The following is an 18512-nucleotide window of genomic DNA, read 5'->3' on the forward strand; positions in this document are numbered from 1 at the left end:
TTAATTTTTCGACACAGAAACTAAGTTTTGATTATTATAAATTAGCAAATTATAAATAAGAAAATATACATATTATTTCCTCATTATTATAAATCAGGAAGTTATATGACATTGGGTAATAGGGCAAATTAATATTTAAAAACACTGTCATCCTACAAATGTAATATCAGAATAATATGTTTCGAATGTCTGCTAATCAATCAGAAAGATGGAAAAACAAAACAAGAAATTTCTGCCTGTAAAATATTCAGTTATTGCACGAGGCACTTTAGTGTGCTGCCTGCTGGGCATGTTCTTTTGATCTGATTCCCAGTGAGGGGGGGGGGTAGTAATCTCTGTGACTCTTCAACTTGTTACTTGGCAGAAAGGAATATTAGAAAGTATACCCAATACACAATTCATTTGTGAGATGGCAAGCAAGAGCAGCAGCAGCAATAGCAGTAACATTCGAGGTAAGAAAAGTTTGCGAGATGAAAAAAAGTTGGAGCCTTTGCCTTTCAAGCAGCTCTTGTTCTACCGATGAGGAGAGAAATCTTTCTAGCTCTGAAGATAGCGATTCTGCCTGTAGTTTAGATATGTCTTCATGCAGAAAATGGGTGATCGCCACTGAACATGCACCAGCTTGTCCACGGTTTCCATTCATAGGTAAGCCAGGAATTACTGAAGACTTTGACTCCAGCAACATTTTATGCTCTTTTCATCTATTTTTAGACGATGATATTCTTTCCTTCATAGTGGAACAGACTAACCTTTATGCTTGCCTGCATAAAGGTTAGTCTGTTAAGAAAGGTTAGTCTGTTAAAGGTAGAATGCAGACTGTATTCAGCATGTTGAATACAGTCTGCATTCTTGCAGTAAACTTTGGAGCCCAATAGATATCAATATGTTCCTTACATTTATAGCATTCTTGATTGTGCAAGGCATCATGTAAAAGCCCACTCTCAAAATGTATTGGTCTACAGACTGGATTCTGAACACAGCAATGTTTCGTGATGTTATGATTGAAAAACAATTCAGTCTCATCACGAAGTATTTGCATTTTCATAATAATGAGGAATATGATCAGGCAACACATCCTTGCCCAGTCCTCAACAAAATTTATGATTTTCTGATGAAAATCTGTCAGAAATGTAGATCACCATACATTCCTGAGAGAGACTTGAGTATCGATGAAAGTCTTATGCCATTGAAAGGTAGACTGAAATGTAAGCAGTATATTCCCCAAAAGAAAGCAAAGTATGGGGTAAAATTTTTATGCTTTGTGAATCCGTAAGTGGATATCTTTGGGATTTCAAACCTTATACGGGAAAGCAGACTGTAATCGAGCATAATAAATATTCGGATCTCCCCTTGTCGATGCATGCAGTAATGCAGTTACTAGACCCTTTACTTGGTAATGGTTATTGCATTACAATGGATAATTACTACACCATATTGGAGTTTGTTATTTGGAACAGTTTCCTCCTGCACAAAAAGAAATGTTTGTCTACCATAACATATCTAGATTACAGAATAGAAATCGCGAAAGCATTGCTACATGCATATGCGCCTTCTTCAGCAAGCAGGAAAGCAGGCAATCCTTCGAGACTTCTGCGGTTGAACGGTGCTACCTTCAACCATTATCCCTAGAGTCTACAAGCCACAGCTAATAAAAAAAAAAACTCAACGGAAATGTTATGTATGTATGCAAAAAAAACTATCAGAAGGGAGACAACAATCTGGTGCCCTGAATGTAAAACTGCTTTATGTGTTTACCCTTGCTTTAGGGTATTCCATACTGTTAAAGATTTTTAAATTCTGAACAGTACGAAAAAAAAATGTTTGTTTTCAGGGCCATCAAAAAACAGTCCTTTTCAAGACTACAAATATTGATAGAGAGAGGCCTGTTTGTACTGTTTCCATTTCATCTTCAAGGCGAATTTTTTAAGTTATTTTTATAACACAATGATATATTGTTCTTTCAAAATGTCTAATAGTATATTTTCAAATGAATAAAATATCAATAAAAAAGCAGGTGCCTTCACCCTTGTTTTAGAGTGCTCTATACTGTTCAACATCTATAAATTTTCACCAGTAAAATCAAAAATGTTTCTTTTCAGGGCCATCAAAACAGTCCTTTTCAGGATTACAAATATTGATAGAGAGATACCTGACTGTACTGTTTCCATTTCATCTTTCAAGTAAATTATTTCACCAAAAAAAAATGAAAAATATAAATAATAAAATAAAATAAATAATTAAAATCTATAAATAATAACATTAACATTTTCCCCTTTCTAACACACTACTACACACACACAGCATTGATGTGATATAAGTTCCAAATTTTTTGTATGGGAGATTATATATATATATATATATATATATATATATATATAATACCTTAATTATATTTCAAACAATTCTGAATAGTAGGTTAAATCATTCTCTGAGATGTTTTATTTCTTAATTTTTGAAACATTCTGTGTACCACAATCTCACCTAATACAACCTTTTTTCAAATATGCTTATTACAAGATTGATTTTTTTTGTAAATAAGAATACAGTTGGTGAAACTTTGTCTACTAAATTTTCATATTAGTGTGTGCCACAGATTAGAATTTTTCAAAGTAGCATGAATATTTTTTTATTACAAAATAGTAAAGTTTGATAATAAATATTTCCACTACAATAAAGTTCGACAGATTGAACAATATTATTGCATTATTTCTTTTCTCCTGTGGGAGAAAAACGGTTAAATGTCACTTGTATAATTATAGCAGATTTTCTATTGGCAAAAATGGTAAGAAATAATCATTTGCACTTTCATTTCAAAACACAAAGAAAGAACATTGTAAATTTACCCAATGAAAAAGAAAATACTACATATTTTTCTTCTGTTATTATCTGGTTTTTTCTTGTAGTAGAAAGAAGAAATTACTGCACATATTTCTTTTGTCAATACAAGAGTTCCAAAATCTGTAAATTGATTACATTAGCTGATTACATTGATTACATTAAAGAAAATGATGGTAAAATTACATAAATCCTTTCATGATGTAAATCAGCTTACGGCAAAATTCTCATCTGCAATGAAATACTAATATTATTTTCCAATACTAGTATTTTATGAAACGAGGAAATTTTAAAATTAATATTTAATAATATTTGTATTCTTGATTGAAAAAAAAAAAAAAAAGTAAGGCTGCATGCTCCCAAAGTGAAATATCTAGTTAACAGTTCAAAAATAAACTGTAATCAAAAATATCTGTATTGGAAATATTGGCTACATTGTTCAGAATAGTTGGCCTGGTTTGCTAAATGGTTAATGTACTCTTCAATCACATAGCTAATTAAATTCTCACAAGAGAACTGATTAATTTGTGCAAACAAATTTTTCTTTGTTTGAAGAAAAAAGAGAAGAAAAAATAGACAGAACACTACACAAATACCACATCAAAACCACCTTTAAACCCCCGACAAAATTAAGACACCTACTCAGTTCCTCCAAAGATCCTCTTCCACACCTAGCCCACTCAGATGCACATGTAACCTACCATACATAGGGAAAACAGGGCAAACCATCTCATTTAGGAAGGGCAAACACAAACGACACATTAAATACCTCCATTTGGAAAAACTGGCCTTTCTGACCACACACTCCAAACATGCCACAAAATTGATTGGAAACGTACCAAGTTCCTACACCGCACCAAAACCTGATTTGAGAGAAAATTTAAAGAAGCATGTGAAATGCTCAAACATAATCCAAATCTGAACAAAAATGATGGCCTAACCATTCCAAGAATGTGGAGGACCCATTTACAACCTTTATAGCAACTAGAACAAGCCAAAGAAAAAATCTCACTACAAGAAGACTCGGTGATGTTTTTTTTTTTCCCTAACATTCAATAACAACTTGAAATGTATAAGTCCAGAAGAAAATTGTAGTATAACAATCTGAACTGTACAAATCCAGAAGAATCTTAATACAGGAAGACTTTAGCAGAGTTTATTGTAGTTTTTTATTTATTTTATTTATTAATTATTTATATATTTTTTTATTTTATTTTATTTTTTTTTTATCACTAGAGGTCAGGCTAAGAAAAAAAGATTAATTAACAGCATAGATTTAATTTACCTTTATAGAGTGCAACAGCATGTAGCTTGGTTCCTATACACATGTATCTTTCCGATGATGACCTCAATACAGGGGTCGAAATGTCAAGTGTTATTTTATTAATAATAAGTAAAATAATCATTTCAACATGTGTGTTTTGTGTCCCTAAATGTGTAAATATGAATGCTGATCACTGTGTAACCTTAAAAGAAAGAAACAAAGAGTAAAAATATTTGAAATCAACATAAAAACTCAAAATAAAATAAAACTCCTTAAGTTAACATCAGCACACATATTTAATTACACCAGTGGGTTTTCTGTATTCTGACTGACCCCAAAACATTGTGAATGGATAGGGCTGGTGATGTCATATGACAAGGAGACAACTGAGAAAACATTTAATAAACATTTAAGTTAGAATTTTAGAATTAATATAAAGAAACTATATATTTTGGGAAAATATAAAAAAAATGTTTAATACTTCTTTCTCATCTTTCCAAGTTTTAATATTGTAAAAATAAATAAATAATTCAAATGAAAATAAGCATGTTATCATGTTTTATTTGATTAGCTGGATATTCTGTATTATGTCTGAGTATTATTATATGACACTGTCTCTCCTATGATTCAATTCTCTCAATACACACAGCACCACTACTACTAACATCAATGCCATCTACCCACCATCAACAACAGTATTTTTTGTCTGTTGACTGCATGTATTTACTGTCCATGGGATGGAAAATCCAAGCTTCTGGGTGAAAAAAATCCTACTATCTCCATATCAGATTGGCTAATTCACCATCAATTGAAAAAACTCATATAGATTCCTCTCATCATGACAAGAATCAAATATAGATCTTTTCCAACTAAAAGGCACAATGTTTTTCCAAATGTGCCATGGAGGCAATAAATATAAAAAAAATGTATGTCTGTTTGTGTGTATAGATTTAATGTACAAAATTGTATCGAAACGGCATACACGGAGGGATTCCATTCTTATACCTTCACTGTTGTTTAATTTTTAATTTCCAACTGTAATACACTGATGACGGTTCACAATACATGAACTGAAATATCACTGTTATACAATGGAACAGTGATGTATAACAACCTGTATAATAATAAATAACACATAGGTATCCCTTAATCAATGCATTCTTCAATGAACAGAATAATCTAATATAATCACTTTCTAGTCCACAAAAATACAGTCCCGTCTTCTTTCTTGCAAAAAATTTATCATTTCAACTTCCCTTATCCTTGATAATATTTAGCTTGCCAGACAACATCAGATCTTTCTTCTTGAACTGGCATTTACTTCTAGTTTTCCTAATGTGAGTACATCACATCCATATGTTCTTAAGCATAAAAAAAAATGGTGTTTTCTTTTCTGTAATTGATATTAATTTTCACTCGCTTTCCGTTTGCTTTATTTCTGTCTTAGAGCGATTTTTATACAATGAAACTATCTAATCCTCTTTCCACTCCCTTGGAATTTTGCCAGAACTTATATTAAACAACTTCATCAGGGGCACTGGCAATTCTCTTGCACATTCTCATAACACATGGGCAGACATGCCATCCAGTCTCACTGCTGTATTCACATTGATATTTTTTAACATGCTGAGCACCTCAAGTTCACCACTGTCACACTGGCAAGTTCAGAATCGGCACCTGAATGATATGCCCTTGCAAAGTGATCACTTAGTAACTCAACTATTTCTTCTGCTTTTGACACCTTTCTCTCATTGGCACTGATTAAATTATCCTTCCACAGTCATTCTTCCCCTTACTCACTATATAGTGAAAGAATTGTTTTGGATTTACTTTGACCTACTTAGCTAATTTTCTTTTAAAATATGATTTAGCTTTACTTACCATAAGAATCACCCTTCCTGCTTGCACTATGTAATGATTATGAGTATTCTGATAACCTTTTTCTTTATATTCACTCCACAGTGTTTTTTGTAACCTCTGCTTTATATTGCTACTAATCCACTTACCATCACTTGGTTTATCCTCTTGACCAGGGATATGTCTGGTGCTGCTTCTCACAAACAATCCCTGGCCACTTCTCATGAACTATTGACATTCTTTCCTAGTAGTTTCTTAAGCTGTGGTATTGCTCAAGCTGCCTCTTAATTATCTCATAATTACCAGCTTTATAGCTCAACATAAACCTTTTCTTGACTGAGAATTCCAGGTGTTCATCAACCATCCAGAACAAGATCACATAGTCCCTTTCTCTCCTCTATCAGAGGAGAAGCATCTATGGTTATGAATACATCTTCTGATGGTATTACCAGATCCAGCACTCTCAAACCCCTGGTCCCTTCCATCACATGCTGCTTCTGGTAATTATCTCTCAGTAACTGTGTATATATATCATTTCCATTTTGCCATGTGCTTTTTCCTCCCAGTCTATGTCCCCATAGTTGAAATACCCCATAATAATTGCTTGGCCTGTACTTATTGTCCCAATCTGCCAATGATGGTATTCATGTTTTCCTCTGAGCTCCCTGCTATAGAGCAGGGAGCTCAGAGGAAAGTATAGACCTTGATGGAGACTGTGTTGAGAAATAAAGGTGACTTTTTCCAAAAAAAACGTGTTCAACTTATTTTTTTACCAAATGTTTCAAACAACCCTTGTATTCAGGAAACATGATTTTGTCACATTCTTGTTAAGTACACCTTTTATCGTTGAATCCATACAATATGTTCTCCTTACTCCCAGGTTCTTGGTCTTTCATACTTTTCCCATCCATTTTTTTTCTTTCATTCTCCTTCCTGCTGTGCCACATGCCAATCATTTCTCAAGTCACTGTGAGTTCATGTTTTGTCCTATAAAGGACTCCATGTAACATGCTATTCCTCTCCTCACATTCACCATCATTGACATTACCTTCAACCACCTCTTTTGTACTCTTGCATATTTCATCCACAATTGCTCTATCCATCCACTGAATTCACTATAATACTTTTGCTCATCTGCCTTACATTGTTAATATTAGTTTATTTCATTATCCTGCTTTCAACATGACTCATATTTCTTACACTTGTACATGATACATTTCCAATACATCTTTTCTCCACTCTCATTTTCAAACCATAAACCATTCACTCTTGGCAATTAGCAAAAGTAAACACACACACAGCATTGCATGAAATCTTTTGAAATAATGAAGAAGAAAGCCTTTCCAGGCAGCATTTCTCTCGTATGCATCGGTGCCCTGTAAAACACTTTTTAAATGACATCATGTATTAAAATTCACAAACAAACATACTCAACTACATAGTCTAAAGTAAGTAAAATACGAACAATAATAATTAGTAAAATGATGAATATTTACTAAAATAAAAATACTTATCTACATGCCACACTGCTAATGCCCTAGGAAGAAATGACAACTTCCAGTGGGCTATTAGTACACCTGCTGAGGACTAGTCGAATTCACAGGGATTTGGCTTAATCATTTAAACTGACTGGATCTGATTATGGTTTTTGATTGGAATAAACACTGTGCTGACCACTATATTGGTAAGAGCACTTTGCAACTGAAGCTTAGAAAATTCACTCAAGGCCTACCACTGTCACTATTAATACAGAAAGGGATTGAGCATTCATTGCTCAATTGATACTGCTAGAATTTACTAGAATAAATTGCTCAGATGCTATGAAAGAGTAAGCCTATACTTTGATGTAAAAAGTGTCAGTTACTAGTCAGTCTGAGAGTTGGAGTTAAGAGGGCATATAGCAAAAGTTGAGAAAATGGCTCAGAGGATTACTTGGATGTAGAACACATTGAAAATTAGAGAAAGGGAGATTATTATCCTTCTTTATAAGGCTGATTAGCCTGTACTCAGATTTGTTACCTGGATTTGAGTGATGAGGGATCAGTGGAGAGGATTCAGAAAAGAATGACTGTGGTAGTGGCAGATTTTGAAACGTTCTGGAAAGATTGAAGGTGTGTATTGCAAAATTTAATTAATAGGCAGAAAACAGGAAACATGATAAAAACTTATAAGTTACTAAAGGAATTCTGTAAGATTAATACAAAAGAAATTTTCAATACATGATAAATAAGGAGAAAGTAAGGTTGCTCCTGGAGGTTGTGTAAGAGTGTGGTTAATAAGGATATGCAGACCAGATTTTTTGCTGGGAGAGTGGTGATTGACTGAAATGGATTGCCAGAGGTAGGTGAGAGTGCACTGACAATGAATCAGTTTAAGGAGAGGTATAACAAGTATTGTTTGAATAATGGTTAGTGTGGTCTCCCACAATGAGTCTTCTGACTCCATGGAGATGCACATGCAATAATAATAATAATGTTTTTAGGAATTAAGGAAAAATAAAAACAGAATTATTTGACCAGTGAGTCAATGCAGTTAATTGCTGAATGAAAAGAATGCAGAAAGAGGCTGAGCAGCATCTGGATATTGAGAATAGACTAAGGTATAGAATAAGGAAAAGTATAGTTAAAAATTGATAAAAACTCCTGGTTTACCAGCTGAGAATACAGCTAAAGAGAATAGGACTATATAAAGTTATTCATAAGATAGGTATGAAGAGAGAGAGAGAATGGAGTGAAATCATTAAAAGATAAGAACACAACTGAAGGGCAAGATACCATTATGGTAAGTTGGGCAGGGTATTTTGATAACATTTTAGACAATATTCAGTCTTGTAATAATTGTACTTAGTGAACAGCCTAGTATGTATGTCTCATTACACCATCTGAGATTATACGATTATGAATAAATTAAAACTTCATAAATAACTAGGATGTGATGGAATGATAAACAGATGTGGGGAGGTGCAAAATAGCAGTAGAACAAAGCTTAAAATTTATAATAGCCTAGCTCTCTCTGTTTTGTATTATGAAGCTGAGACATGGTGTGTGAGAGTGATAATGGGGGACTATGGTTAGATCAATAGTGCTGATCAAAGGGAAGATCAGCCATCTCTTAGCACTATCCTGTGTAAGGAAAGATTATAAAGCTTTGGCCATGTTGTTAGAATGCAGGACATTCACTTGGACAACAAGATCATGTTAAGTGATCCAGAACATGTTAGAAAAAGAGAGGTCCAAATGAAATGAATTGACAATATCAAACTAGATGCTAATAGTACTAGATCAGAGTGGAATCGAGCAGTAACGAATACTGAGGGCAGGCACATTTAGTATAGAAAGTTGTTCAATCATCAGATCTTCATGACTGTTGGTTGAGGAACTTCCATACTTGTATATTGTTGTGTCGGAAAAAGTGCCGATTCACTTTTAATGAGTCATCCTATTTCCGACCCAACATAAGGTAATGTTAAAAACCATGGATATGGACATGCTTATGCCTCCAGAAGAAAATGTGCATCTTGGGAATTCAGAACTATGTCTAACCATTTTTCTAGTAGATATTAAGTGAATTTTGAGAAACCCATAACTTAAATAGATAATGTTTGTGGATTATTTAACAAAGGAAAAATTTGTATAAATGCTGAAAGATGTATATAAGATGATATATGTATTGAGCCATGTCAAAAACAGTTTGGAGCTGCGGTGACCAATCGGCCGCTGCTATGTGCATGACGTAGTAACCAAGAGAGGGCGCTCACATTGACTATATAGGTTTCGGCACGTAATTCAAGCTCTCTCTTATTTTTCTGTTCCTGATCCAAGTGCTGGATAGCTGTGAAGCTTGCCGCTGTACCCAGCAACATTCTCCCCGTTGCTGTGCGTGCTGTGTCGACCGTAGCCACAACTGAGGAATGCGGCCAGAGTTCCAGAAAAGAGCCGTTGGTTAGTCATGCCAACGTATAAATCAGCGAAGGGGTGATCTTTTCAAAAAGAATAAAAGTATATGTCGCAGACGCCATAAGAAATATACGGTGAGGAAACACGGAAGTCTAATTAAGGAAATCCCAACAACTACCAGAAAAGCAAGAACGGTAAGGTGCAAGTTTTCGTATTAAAATTGAATAATAACCAAAGAGGGTATAGGAACCAGAGGGTTAAGGAGCTCCATATAGTCAACTTCCATTTTGTATCTAAAGAACTGTTTTTTTACATTTCTGTCTACGTCTAAAGAGCAAGTGACACCCTAAGTTTAAGCTGAGGTGGGAACCAGGTTTTCGAACCATTTATGTTGGATTTATATCATTGTGTTAAATTTAAATTTGAATATTAACTGAATTTTTGGGGGAGGATAAAGCCTGAGTATAAGAGAGAATATTGTCCCATGTGAATTTTGCAAGACGGAGTACGTCTGATATGCTCCATACTAGGATTGTAGAATGTATCTATGTATATGTGTTATTCCTATATATAAGAACTGAGCAACTCTGTAAGAATTAACCGAGCCTGAATGTAGTTACACAAAGAAGAGTATGAGATTGCTAGAATAAGATTTTAGAGTAAACCTTTAGATATATTAACTTAAAAAGGGGGGGGAGTTCAGGCTCTTTAGAATTGGAATCTCTAACTAAAGTGCATTTATTTATTTGTCTAAATAAATGTATTTCTTTAATTCAAACCTCATGAGTCTGTCATTGTTCTGAGAATTAAGTTACCACTTGTTAAATTTTGGACTATGCATAAGTAATAGGGGGAATCCATTAACAACTAAGAAAGGGGGACCACGACTGTAAACCACTTGATCCCTATATTGTTTCTCAGTAGTTTTAAATTGTGTGTCAGAATTCAGTTGCCGGCTGGCACAGTCGACTTAAAAGAATATAAATTTGTCGGCAGTGGAATAGCTGAGAATAAGTAAGATAAGTAAATAATATAACTAATAATAACAGGGCTAGTACAAAGACGTAACAATATATAAGTAACTTATATATACAGGGAACTTGTATATACACTGGTGTCCAAAATCCAAGTATGAGCACTATTTCTGATGATTACAACCACAAATTCAGATGAAACAGCTTGTGGCAATTTATATAACTGACGATTTCGAGTAGAAAGCAGGTACTCATTCAAATTTTCGAATCACACACAAAGAGGTCACCTGATAGCAATGAACAGAATCAATGGCAAAAAAAAAAGCTGCACTAAGAGGATTGTGTTTGAAGGAAGCTCTTTTCCTGAAGGAATAAAGTGGCTATCTTGTAGGTCTTGTAACTCAAAGACATCATCTAGATGATTTCACATGGACAAGAATTATTTGAAAGCTTGAAGAAGGCCACAGAATTATGATATTGCCAGACAGTTTGGAATCTCACATAGTGTTGTATTCAGACTCTGGGTAGTGTTTCAAACCAATGTAATATGTTCCAGACATCTGCTAAGAGGTTGCCCTTGTTCTACCACAGAGCATGAAGACAGATATTTGGTTATAACAGCAAAACATAATCAACGCACTATGGCAGGTAAGTTTGCAGGACATTCACTTGGTCAACACAACAAGATACGCAGATATCTTGACAAACTGTGAGAAGATTTCTGCAACAAGTAGGTCTATACACCCGAAGGCCTGTAGTCTGTGTCTCTTTATCCACAGACATCACTGAAAATATGCTCATCGTAGAGCATATTTTCAGTGGTGCTGTATCCATAAAATTTTGATATAACATACCAATGGGCTAATGTACTCTTTACAGATGAGAGTCATTGTAGTCTTTCCTCTAATTCTAGATGACACTTGATCTGGAGTGAAAGTGGTACTGCTTACCATCATAAGAATGTTCTTGAAAGGGATAGATAAATAAAGGGATCATGGAATGGGGAGGCATTGTACTTAATAGATGCACCAAGCTACAAGTGCCGGAAAATGGGACTATGACTGATGAATGATATTGCAGTTCAAAGTCAGTTCTTCAATGTCATTTTTTTTTTTTTTGTTCCATGGTACTGTAGGCAAAGAATTCATTTTTATGGATGACAATGCCACGCCACATCGTGCACAAGCAGTGGAGATACTTCTGGAGACTGAGGATATTAACCAAATCGAGTAGCCAACATGCTCCCCAGATCTCAACCCCCACAGAACATGTTTGGGACACAGTAGAGAGATGCACTGCTGCTCAAAATTCTCCTCCAGAAAACAAACGAGGCCTTACTTGCTCTGAAGGAGCAATTATCCTTGCTCTGATCTTTTATCCTTGCTCTGAAGGAGGAGTGGACAAGTTTGCCTCAAGAACTCCTGAACCACTTGGTGCTAAGCATGATACAATGTCGTGACAGCTGCATTTCAGTTTGGGGTGTACATATTCCATACTGAAATGTCTTTCCACACAGTTTTCTGTAAGCACTGTACATTAATTCCTTCACTATGTTCTTAGGAAATTTTCAACATTTGCAAAAAATGTATTGCAATTTAATTTGTATGAAATTTACAACACGTTTATTTGTAATATAATTTATTAGTATGCCAGCAATAAATTTATGTCCACATTTGGCTGTAGTCATCAAAATATTTTAATATACAAGTAAAAATGTAATTCTTCCTTAGCTTTTGGACACCAGTGTATGTACTATGTCTATTTATGTTTATTATTATTATTATTATTATAATTACATTATAATATAATTATTATTTTTTATATAATTATATACCAAATTTATATACCAATCAATGGATTTATATACCAATCAACCAAGAATAGTCGATTCATGCTGAAGGGGAGAAAGAAATGAAGGATGTACGAATTGGTCGCCAACATGCAAAATCATGTGCTTTCTTGTCTGTCGCTGTATACTAGTAGTAGCTTGATTTTTGTTGTCGCTTTTTTGCATTCTTTTTTTATTATTAATTTGTATGATGGATCCAGTACAGTCAAAAAGTTCTGTTGTTAAACGTTTCAGTAGCTCTTGCAAAAGAATATTGAATAATGTGCTGACATTCTGCGAAAAAGAATCATCTCCTTGTTCCCCTTTCTCAAGTCATAAAACGTGTAAGTGCAATTGCAGGCATATCGGGATCGACTGTTAAAAGAATTCGTAGGGAATCAAAAGGTGAAGGTAAGCCAAAATTTATTTAAATCTCCTAAAAAAAGTGCTAGAGAAATAAAACCATCGAAACTGTAGTTTTAAATGATTTTGATGTAGACGTTATAAGAAGAACTATTCACGAATTTTACATGATCAAGAAAAGAGTGCCGACTGTTCCGAAATTGATTCCTGTGCTTAAAGAAAAAATTAATTTTACGTGATCGAGAAAAGAGTGCCAACTGTTCCGAAATTGATTCCTGTGCTTAAAGAAAAAATTAATTTTCCTTGGAAAAGAGAAACTTTAAGAACTCCCTTGTCCAATGGACCTGTTACCTTATTTAATAAGTAGATTACTAAAATACAAACTTCCTTTAGCAAATCTGTGATGTCCTTCAATCAACTTATTTCTGGATTCTTATCCTCACTAACCTCTCCAATACTTTAAATATAACACCTGACACACAGACTGATCTGTAATATAAAGCATGAATTCTGTCACCTCCATTATGAAGCTGCACAATCTTGTCTTCCTTCTGCTCTTTTGGGACTTAAATTACAGTTAAAACCCAAATTTAAAATCAAGTGATTTGAAATAAAATTAAATTTAATTAGATAATGAAATGACACAGCAGCATTATATTAAATTAAATTTTAAAAAATTAATTAGAAGAGATAACACACTATTGTTTGTCATTTATGAGGATGAGACTCTTGCAATAGAGAGACAGACATTCCCATTTACATTTGGATGTGTAGAAGTGCCCCAGCACTCTCTTTAAATAACTGTTCAAAGTTAACCTGCACTAATGTAAAAGGTGAGTATTGGATCACAGCATATTGTCAAAAGGAACTGTGCTTTTCATTACAGGATGCTAAGGCAATTAATGTAAATCAGCCGTCTTTATATACAAGTAGCCTAGTTATAAAGATTCTTCACATGCAAACTTTGTTCATTTACACTTGGGTAAAGGATTAAAGAAGAATATAATTTCTTTTCAAGTATAATTCATCACTGTTGCATACCTTGAAATCCAATATCCTCCCAATGCGAGCCATAGCGAGGACAATCTTTCCTTATTCCTGTTAATTGCTTATATACAGTTTGCAGCACACGAACATGAAGGGGTTCTTCACCATCAAATGGGCCTAAAACAATATAAAAGAAATTAGTTTTATGTCCTTTTTAAAATGTAAATATTTCAACAAAACAAAATTTTCAAATTAGTTATGGGAGGAGAGTTCATAGCTAACTTTTTTGTTTTTTAGTAATTCTATACATGAAAGGAGGCTGTAGATTATACTCGCCAAGAAATTATAATCCTTAACTCAAGTTGAAGCAAACAAAGTTTGTGTGAGAAGAATTTTCACAACTGGGCTACTTTTATACAGAGGTCATTCACTTCACATAAATTAATTGCCTTAGTATCTCATAATGTAAGCATACTTCACTTTAGACATTACTGTGCATTATGAGAATGATCACTACCCAAACTGGTTTTGAATTTTATTGAAGTCCTATCAGTGGGAGACAGACCCATAAGATACCAAGGTTGAATTTATATATTATTATTATTATTCCTGATACCTCCAAGGAGTCTGAAGACTCATCGCGGGAGGACATCTTCAACTGTCTCTACACCTTACCTCTACTACGAATCAACGCCATCTACCGCCCACCTCCAACACCACCACAACTAGTAATTTTTGTCTGTAAATTGCGTGTGTTCTGAAGGGCCAATTTGTATGTATGCAGGATGAAAAACCCGAGTTTCCAGGAGAAAAAACCCTGCTACCTCTGTATGAGATCGGCTAACTCACCATCGATTGAAATCGACCAGATAAAGATTCCTCCCGTCGTGACGAGAATCGAACTTAGGCCTATTCCAATTGAAGGGCGCAATGTACCGTCATTCTTCCAATTGCACTACGGAGGCGCTTATATATACAGGTAACTCTCATTATAAGTGGGGATGCCATTCTTGAGAATTACTGCATATATCAAAATGTGTAAAACGTGAGGCTTATAATATAGGATAATTCCCAAATTAGTGAGATTCCAATCTTTTGAGATTAATTTAATTGAAAATGCATATATTTTGCATTACATATTAAAGCATAAGAGTAGTAAATAAAATATTCAGTATGTAAAAAATAAGTAGTTCTTTATTTTCAAGATTAATATAGTTACATTGTAACCAGATCTTCTTTAGCTGGCATGCTGAAGCTGAATGCTCATTGAAGACTGCTTTTTCAAGAATCTCTCAATGGGAAGAAACTTCACTTACCATTTTCATCTTCTGATTGTAGACATCTTGTAGCATTTAAAGATGTTTTCAATCTTCCTGTTCACTTTAGGACTCCTCATGTGGTTACAGTTATGTTCTTCAAAGAGAGCAATGGCACTGTCTGTCAATCTAAAAGTTTGATGCATGATCTTCATTGTGAGAGTTTTCACAGGCTCAACTTCCAGAGAACTTGACTTAGATTCCTTACCAATAGGCTTTTCCATAGCCAGATCTTCATTGTCTAGGTCTCAAGGTGCAATTCAAGCAACTCTTCCACATTTTCCATCTCAAATCTAATCTGATGAGCCATTTTGGCAATAGTTTACTTTGCATTGATAATATCATCCTCTAACATTAAACCTCTAACAACATTTACAGCTTCAGACTAGAGTTTCGACCACATGGCATTCATAAAATGAGGAGTGAGTTCATTCCAGATATCACCAATAATATTAATTGCTATCATAACATTAAATTGCCACCAGAATTCTTTGATGCTAAGTTTACAGTAAGTATACAGTAAGATAACAGGCTTTAAAAGTAGTGATAATATGTTGATCCATGAGATTGGGTGGCAGAAAGCACCCACCTGAATATTCTCACTAAAATTAACATTTCGTAAGTGACCAGGAGAATTATCCAGAAAAAGAAGGATTTGGAAGGAGTCAGTTCATTTTCACAATAGGCTTCAATTCTTTGTACAACTTTCCTGAAAAATATTCACTGAAAATCTGTGATGTTGCCCAGTCCTTATTCACTTCTGCACAACAGGCAATCTTGCCTTTACATATTCCTTTAGTAACTGCAAGTTTTCACCTATGAGAAGTCTTATTCTGTAGTTCCCAGAAACGTTGTCTCCCAAAAGATGTGCAGTGGTCTTTGGCAGCTTTAAATCAAAGTGCTGTCTTCTTTTCAATGTAGGTATGACTTGGCACATGCTTCCAAAACAGATCAGTTTCATTGGTCAAGCACCTCCTTCTGTTATCTTTACTGTGAACAGATTATGAAATTATTCAGTGGTAATGTGATCTGCAGCCTTTCCAGTCATGTTGAGATTGTGGAACCTATAGAGGCTCTTATAGCAGTCAAACCACCCACAACCTGCAGCAAAAGGTGTCAACTGCTTTTCATCTTTTGTAAGATCTTCATACAATTTTTTTTGCCTTCTCTTGTATGACCACCACAGACAAAGGCATGTTTTGCTGGTTCTGATACTTGATTTGTATAGTCAGCATTCTTTCCATTTTCTCAGTTGCATGAGATCAACATTTCATTACTCCAGTCACATTGAGATTTGTGGACAATTGAATGCTCTTACAAACTGTATCAGCATCATGACAAATGGCTCTCACTATAGACTCACTCAATCCTGTGACCCTTTGAATGCTAATGCTATGTTCACCTCTATCAAACTAATTCAGAACCTCCAATGCTACTTCTAAAGAATGAGATTTCCTAGGCCTTTTCTTCACTTGGTCTTTATTAACATTCTTCTATTTTTTCGTCTTAGTTTCCTTTGTTTTTCTCTTGCCAGATATCTTGCTCAAAAGGCATGAAAGGTTATATACAGACAAAAGCAATATCATATAAACCAAGTAGGAACATAAAATAGACACTGAGCTACTGAGCACAGTGGTTGGAGGTAGGAAGGTAACTTTTTTCTCTAAATATTCTTATCAGAATGGCAAAAATAATAACTAGAGGAAGATCAATATCTGGATGGATTAATGATTAACAGCATCTGAAGTTGACAGTGTTTCAGTGTCTTAGGATGCAGTACTGAGATCTCTACTGCTTAACCTATATTTAATGACATTGTCAGTGAATTACAGGAAGATTTCAGTTGTTTTCAGGTGATGTGAAGGTGGTAAGAGTTATTAGTAAAAGTACTGATACTGTGGCCATTTAGGAGAATTTGAATAAGGTGAGCAAGTTGACAAACAAATGGGAATATGAGTTTAATGTAACGAAATGTAAAGTCTTGAAATTTGAAGTGGATAGCAGTGGGAATAGCCACTTGGGAGATGGGGAGAATGTATTATTATATTACAGAGTCAAATGGAGTCTCAGGGGAATAACAGTAGATATACTGCTATTTAATGCACTCATGTATCTCTATTCAAATGCCAGGAGTATCAGGAAGAAAGGGAATAATCTGGTGGGATTAATATCCTCAGCATGTCCAGAGATTGTTGGAATCAGAGAAACATGGCTGACAAAAGAAGATGTCTCGACAGGAACAGAAGTAGAAGGATACAGTCTATTTCAGCAGGACAGGAAGGGTAAACAGGGTGGTGAAGTTTTACTTAGTTCTGGAATTCTTGAGGAACAAATGTATTAGACAACATGCAGTAGTGAAACCACGAGGTTAACGCATTTAGATTCACTCCTTGCATCAGAGGATTTGAATGTAACTGAGATGTTATCCATGCCCTGGATGGAGAGCGTAATTGTAGTCTTGACTTGGAGTCAAGGAGAAAGGAATTTATGTGGAATTATAAGGCAAGTGATTAGCAATTAATCTTATAAATTAGCTTATGGAAGTTCCATTGGATGAAAAAAAATGAAAGGGGAAGATGGAAAGTAGTGAAGAAATATTTATTAGCAGCAATGGTAAGTTGCATACACCTAGCAAAAAAAAAAGATAACATATTTTGGTATAAAATGAATGATTAATGGAATTAGATAGGCAGATGAAAAAAGAGGTAATACAAAGCACATAGAGAAAATGATAAGGAGCACTTTCATGAGGAATATGACAATGTTACGTGGAAGAAAAAAAAAACAAGGAAAATCCTAATGAATTCATTTGTTACAAGGCCAGTAGGCAGAGAGATATAACTGTGGAAGAATGAGCTTGTCAGATTGAAATGGGAGTTGAGTGACCATTGCAGATGACAGTGGAGTTGTTTAAATCACTCTATTAGATTCTATTACTAGAGGGATGGGGAGGATTCAAGGTTTAGAAGTACTTGAGGGGAATGTAATTTGAATAATAAGTACTCTAGATGTCAATAAGGCAGTGGGAATGGGACTGAATGATTCACCACTATTTAAAGAAAATGTGCTAAAGAAATGTCAGCTCCATTAGCTTGACTGTTCAATGAAAGTCTAGCAAAGGAAAGATACCCAAGGAGAGGAAGATAGTGCCACAACATAAGGGTGGTGGTAGAATGGAAGTGTCAATCTATA

General features: G+C 34.6%; 1 protein-coding gene across 5 annotated transcripts in view; it reads right to left on the reverse strand.

The window, feature by feature from the left end:
* LOC150107295 (ELMO domain-containing protein 3-like) overlaps nucleotides 1–18512 on the reverse strand; it is a 287770-nt gene that overhangs the window by 145370 nt on the left and 123888 nt on the right. For all 5 annotated transcript variants that reach the window (XM_090391155.1, XM_090391154.1, XM_090391150.1 and 2 more), the window contains one exon: nucleotides 14059–14181. In XM_090391155.1, the coding sequence (XP_090247281.1) occupies nucleotides 14059–14181 (123 nt within the window). The remainder of the gene's footprint in view (nucleotides 1–14058; nucleotides 14182–18512) is intronic.

The sequence above is a fragment of the Typopeltis vanoorti genome, chromosome 4 (assembly GCF_054136105.1).
Source record: "Typopeltis vanoorti isolate ZY-2024b chromosome 4, IOZ_Tvanoo_1.0, whole genome shotgun sequence".
Lineage (NCBI taxonomy): Eukaryota > Metazoa > Arthropoda > Arachnida > Uropygi > Thelyphonidae > Typopeltis > Typopeltis vanoorti.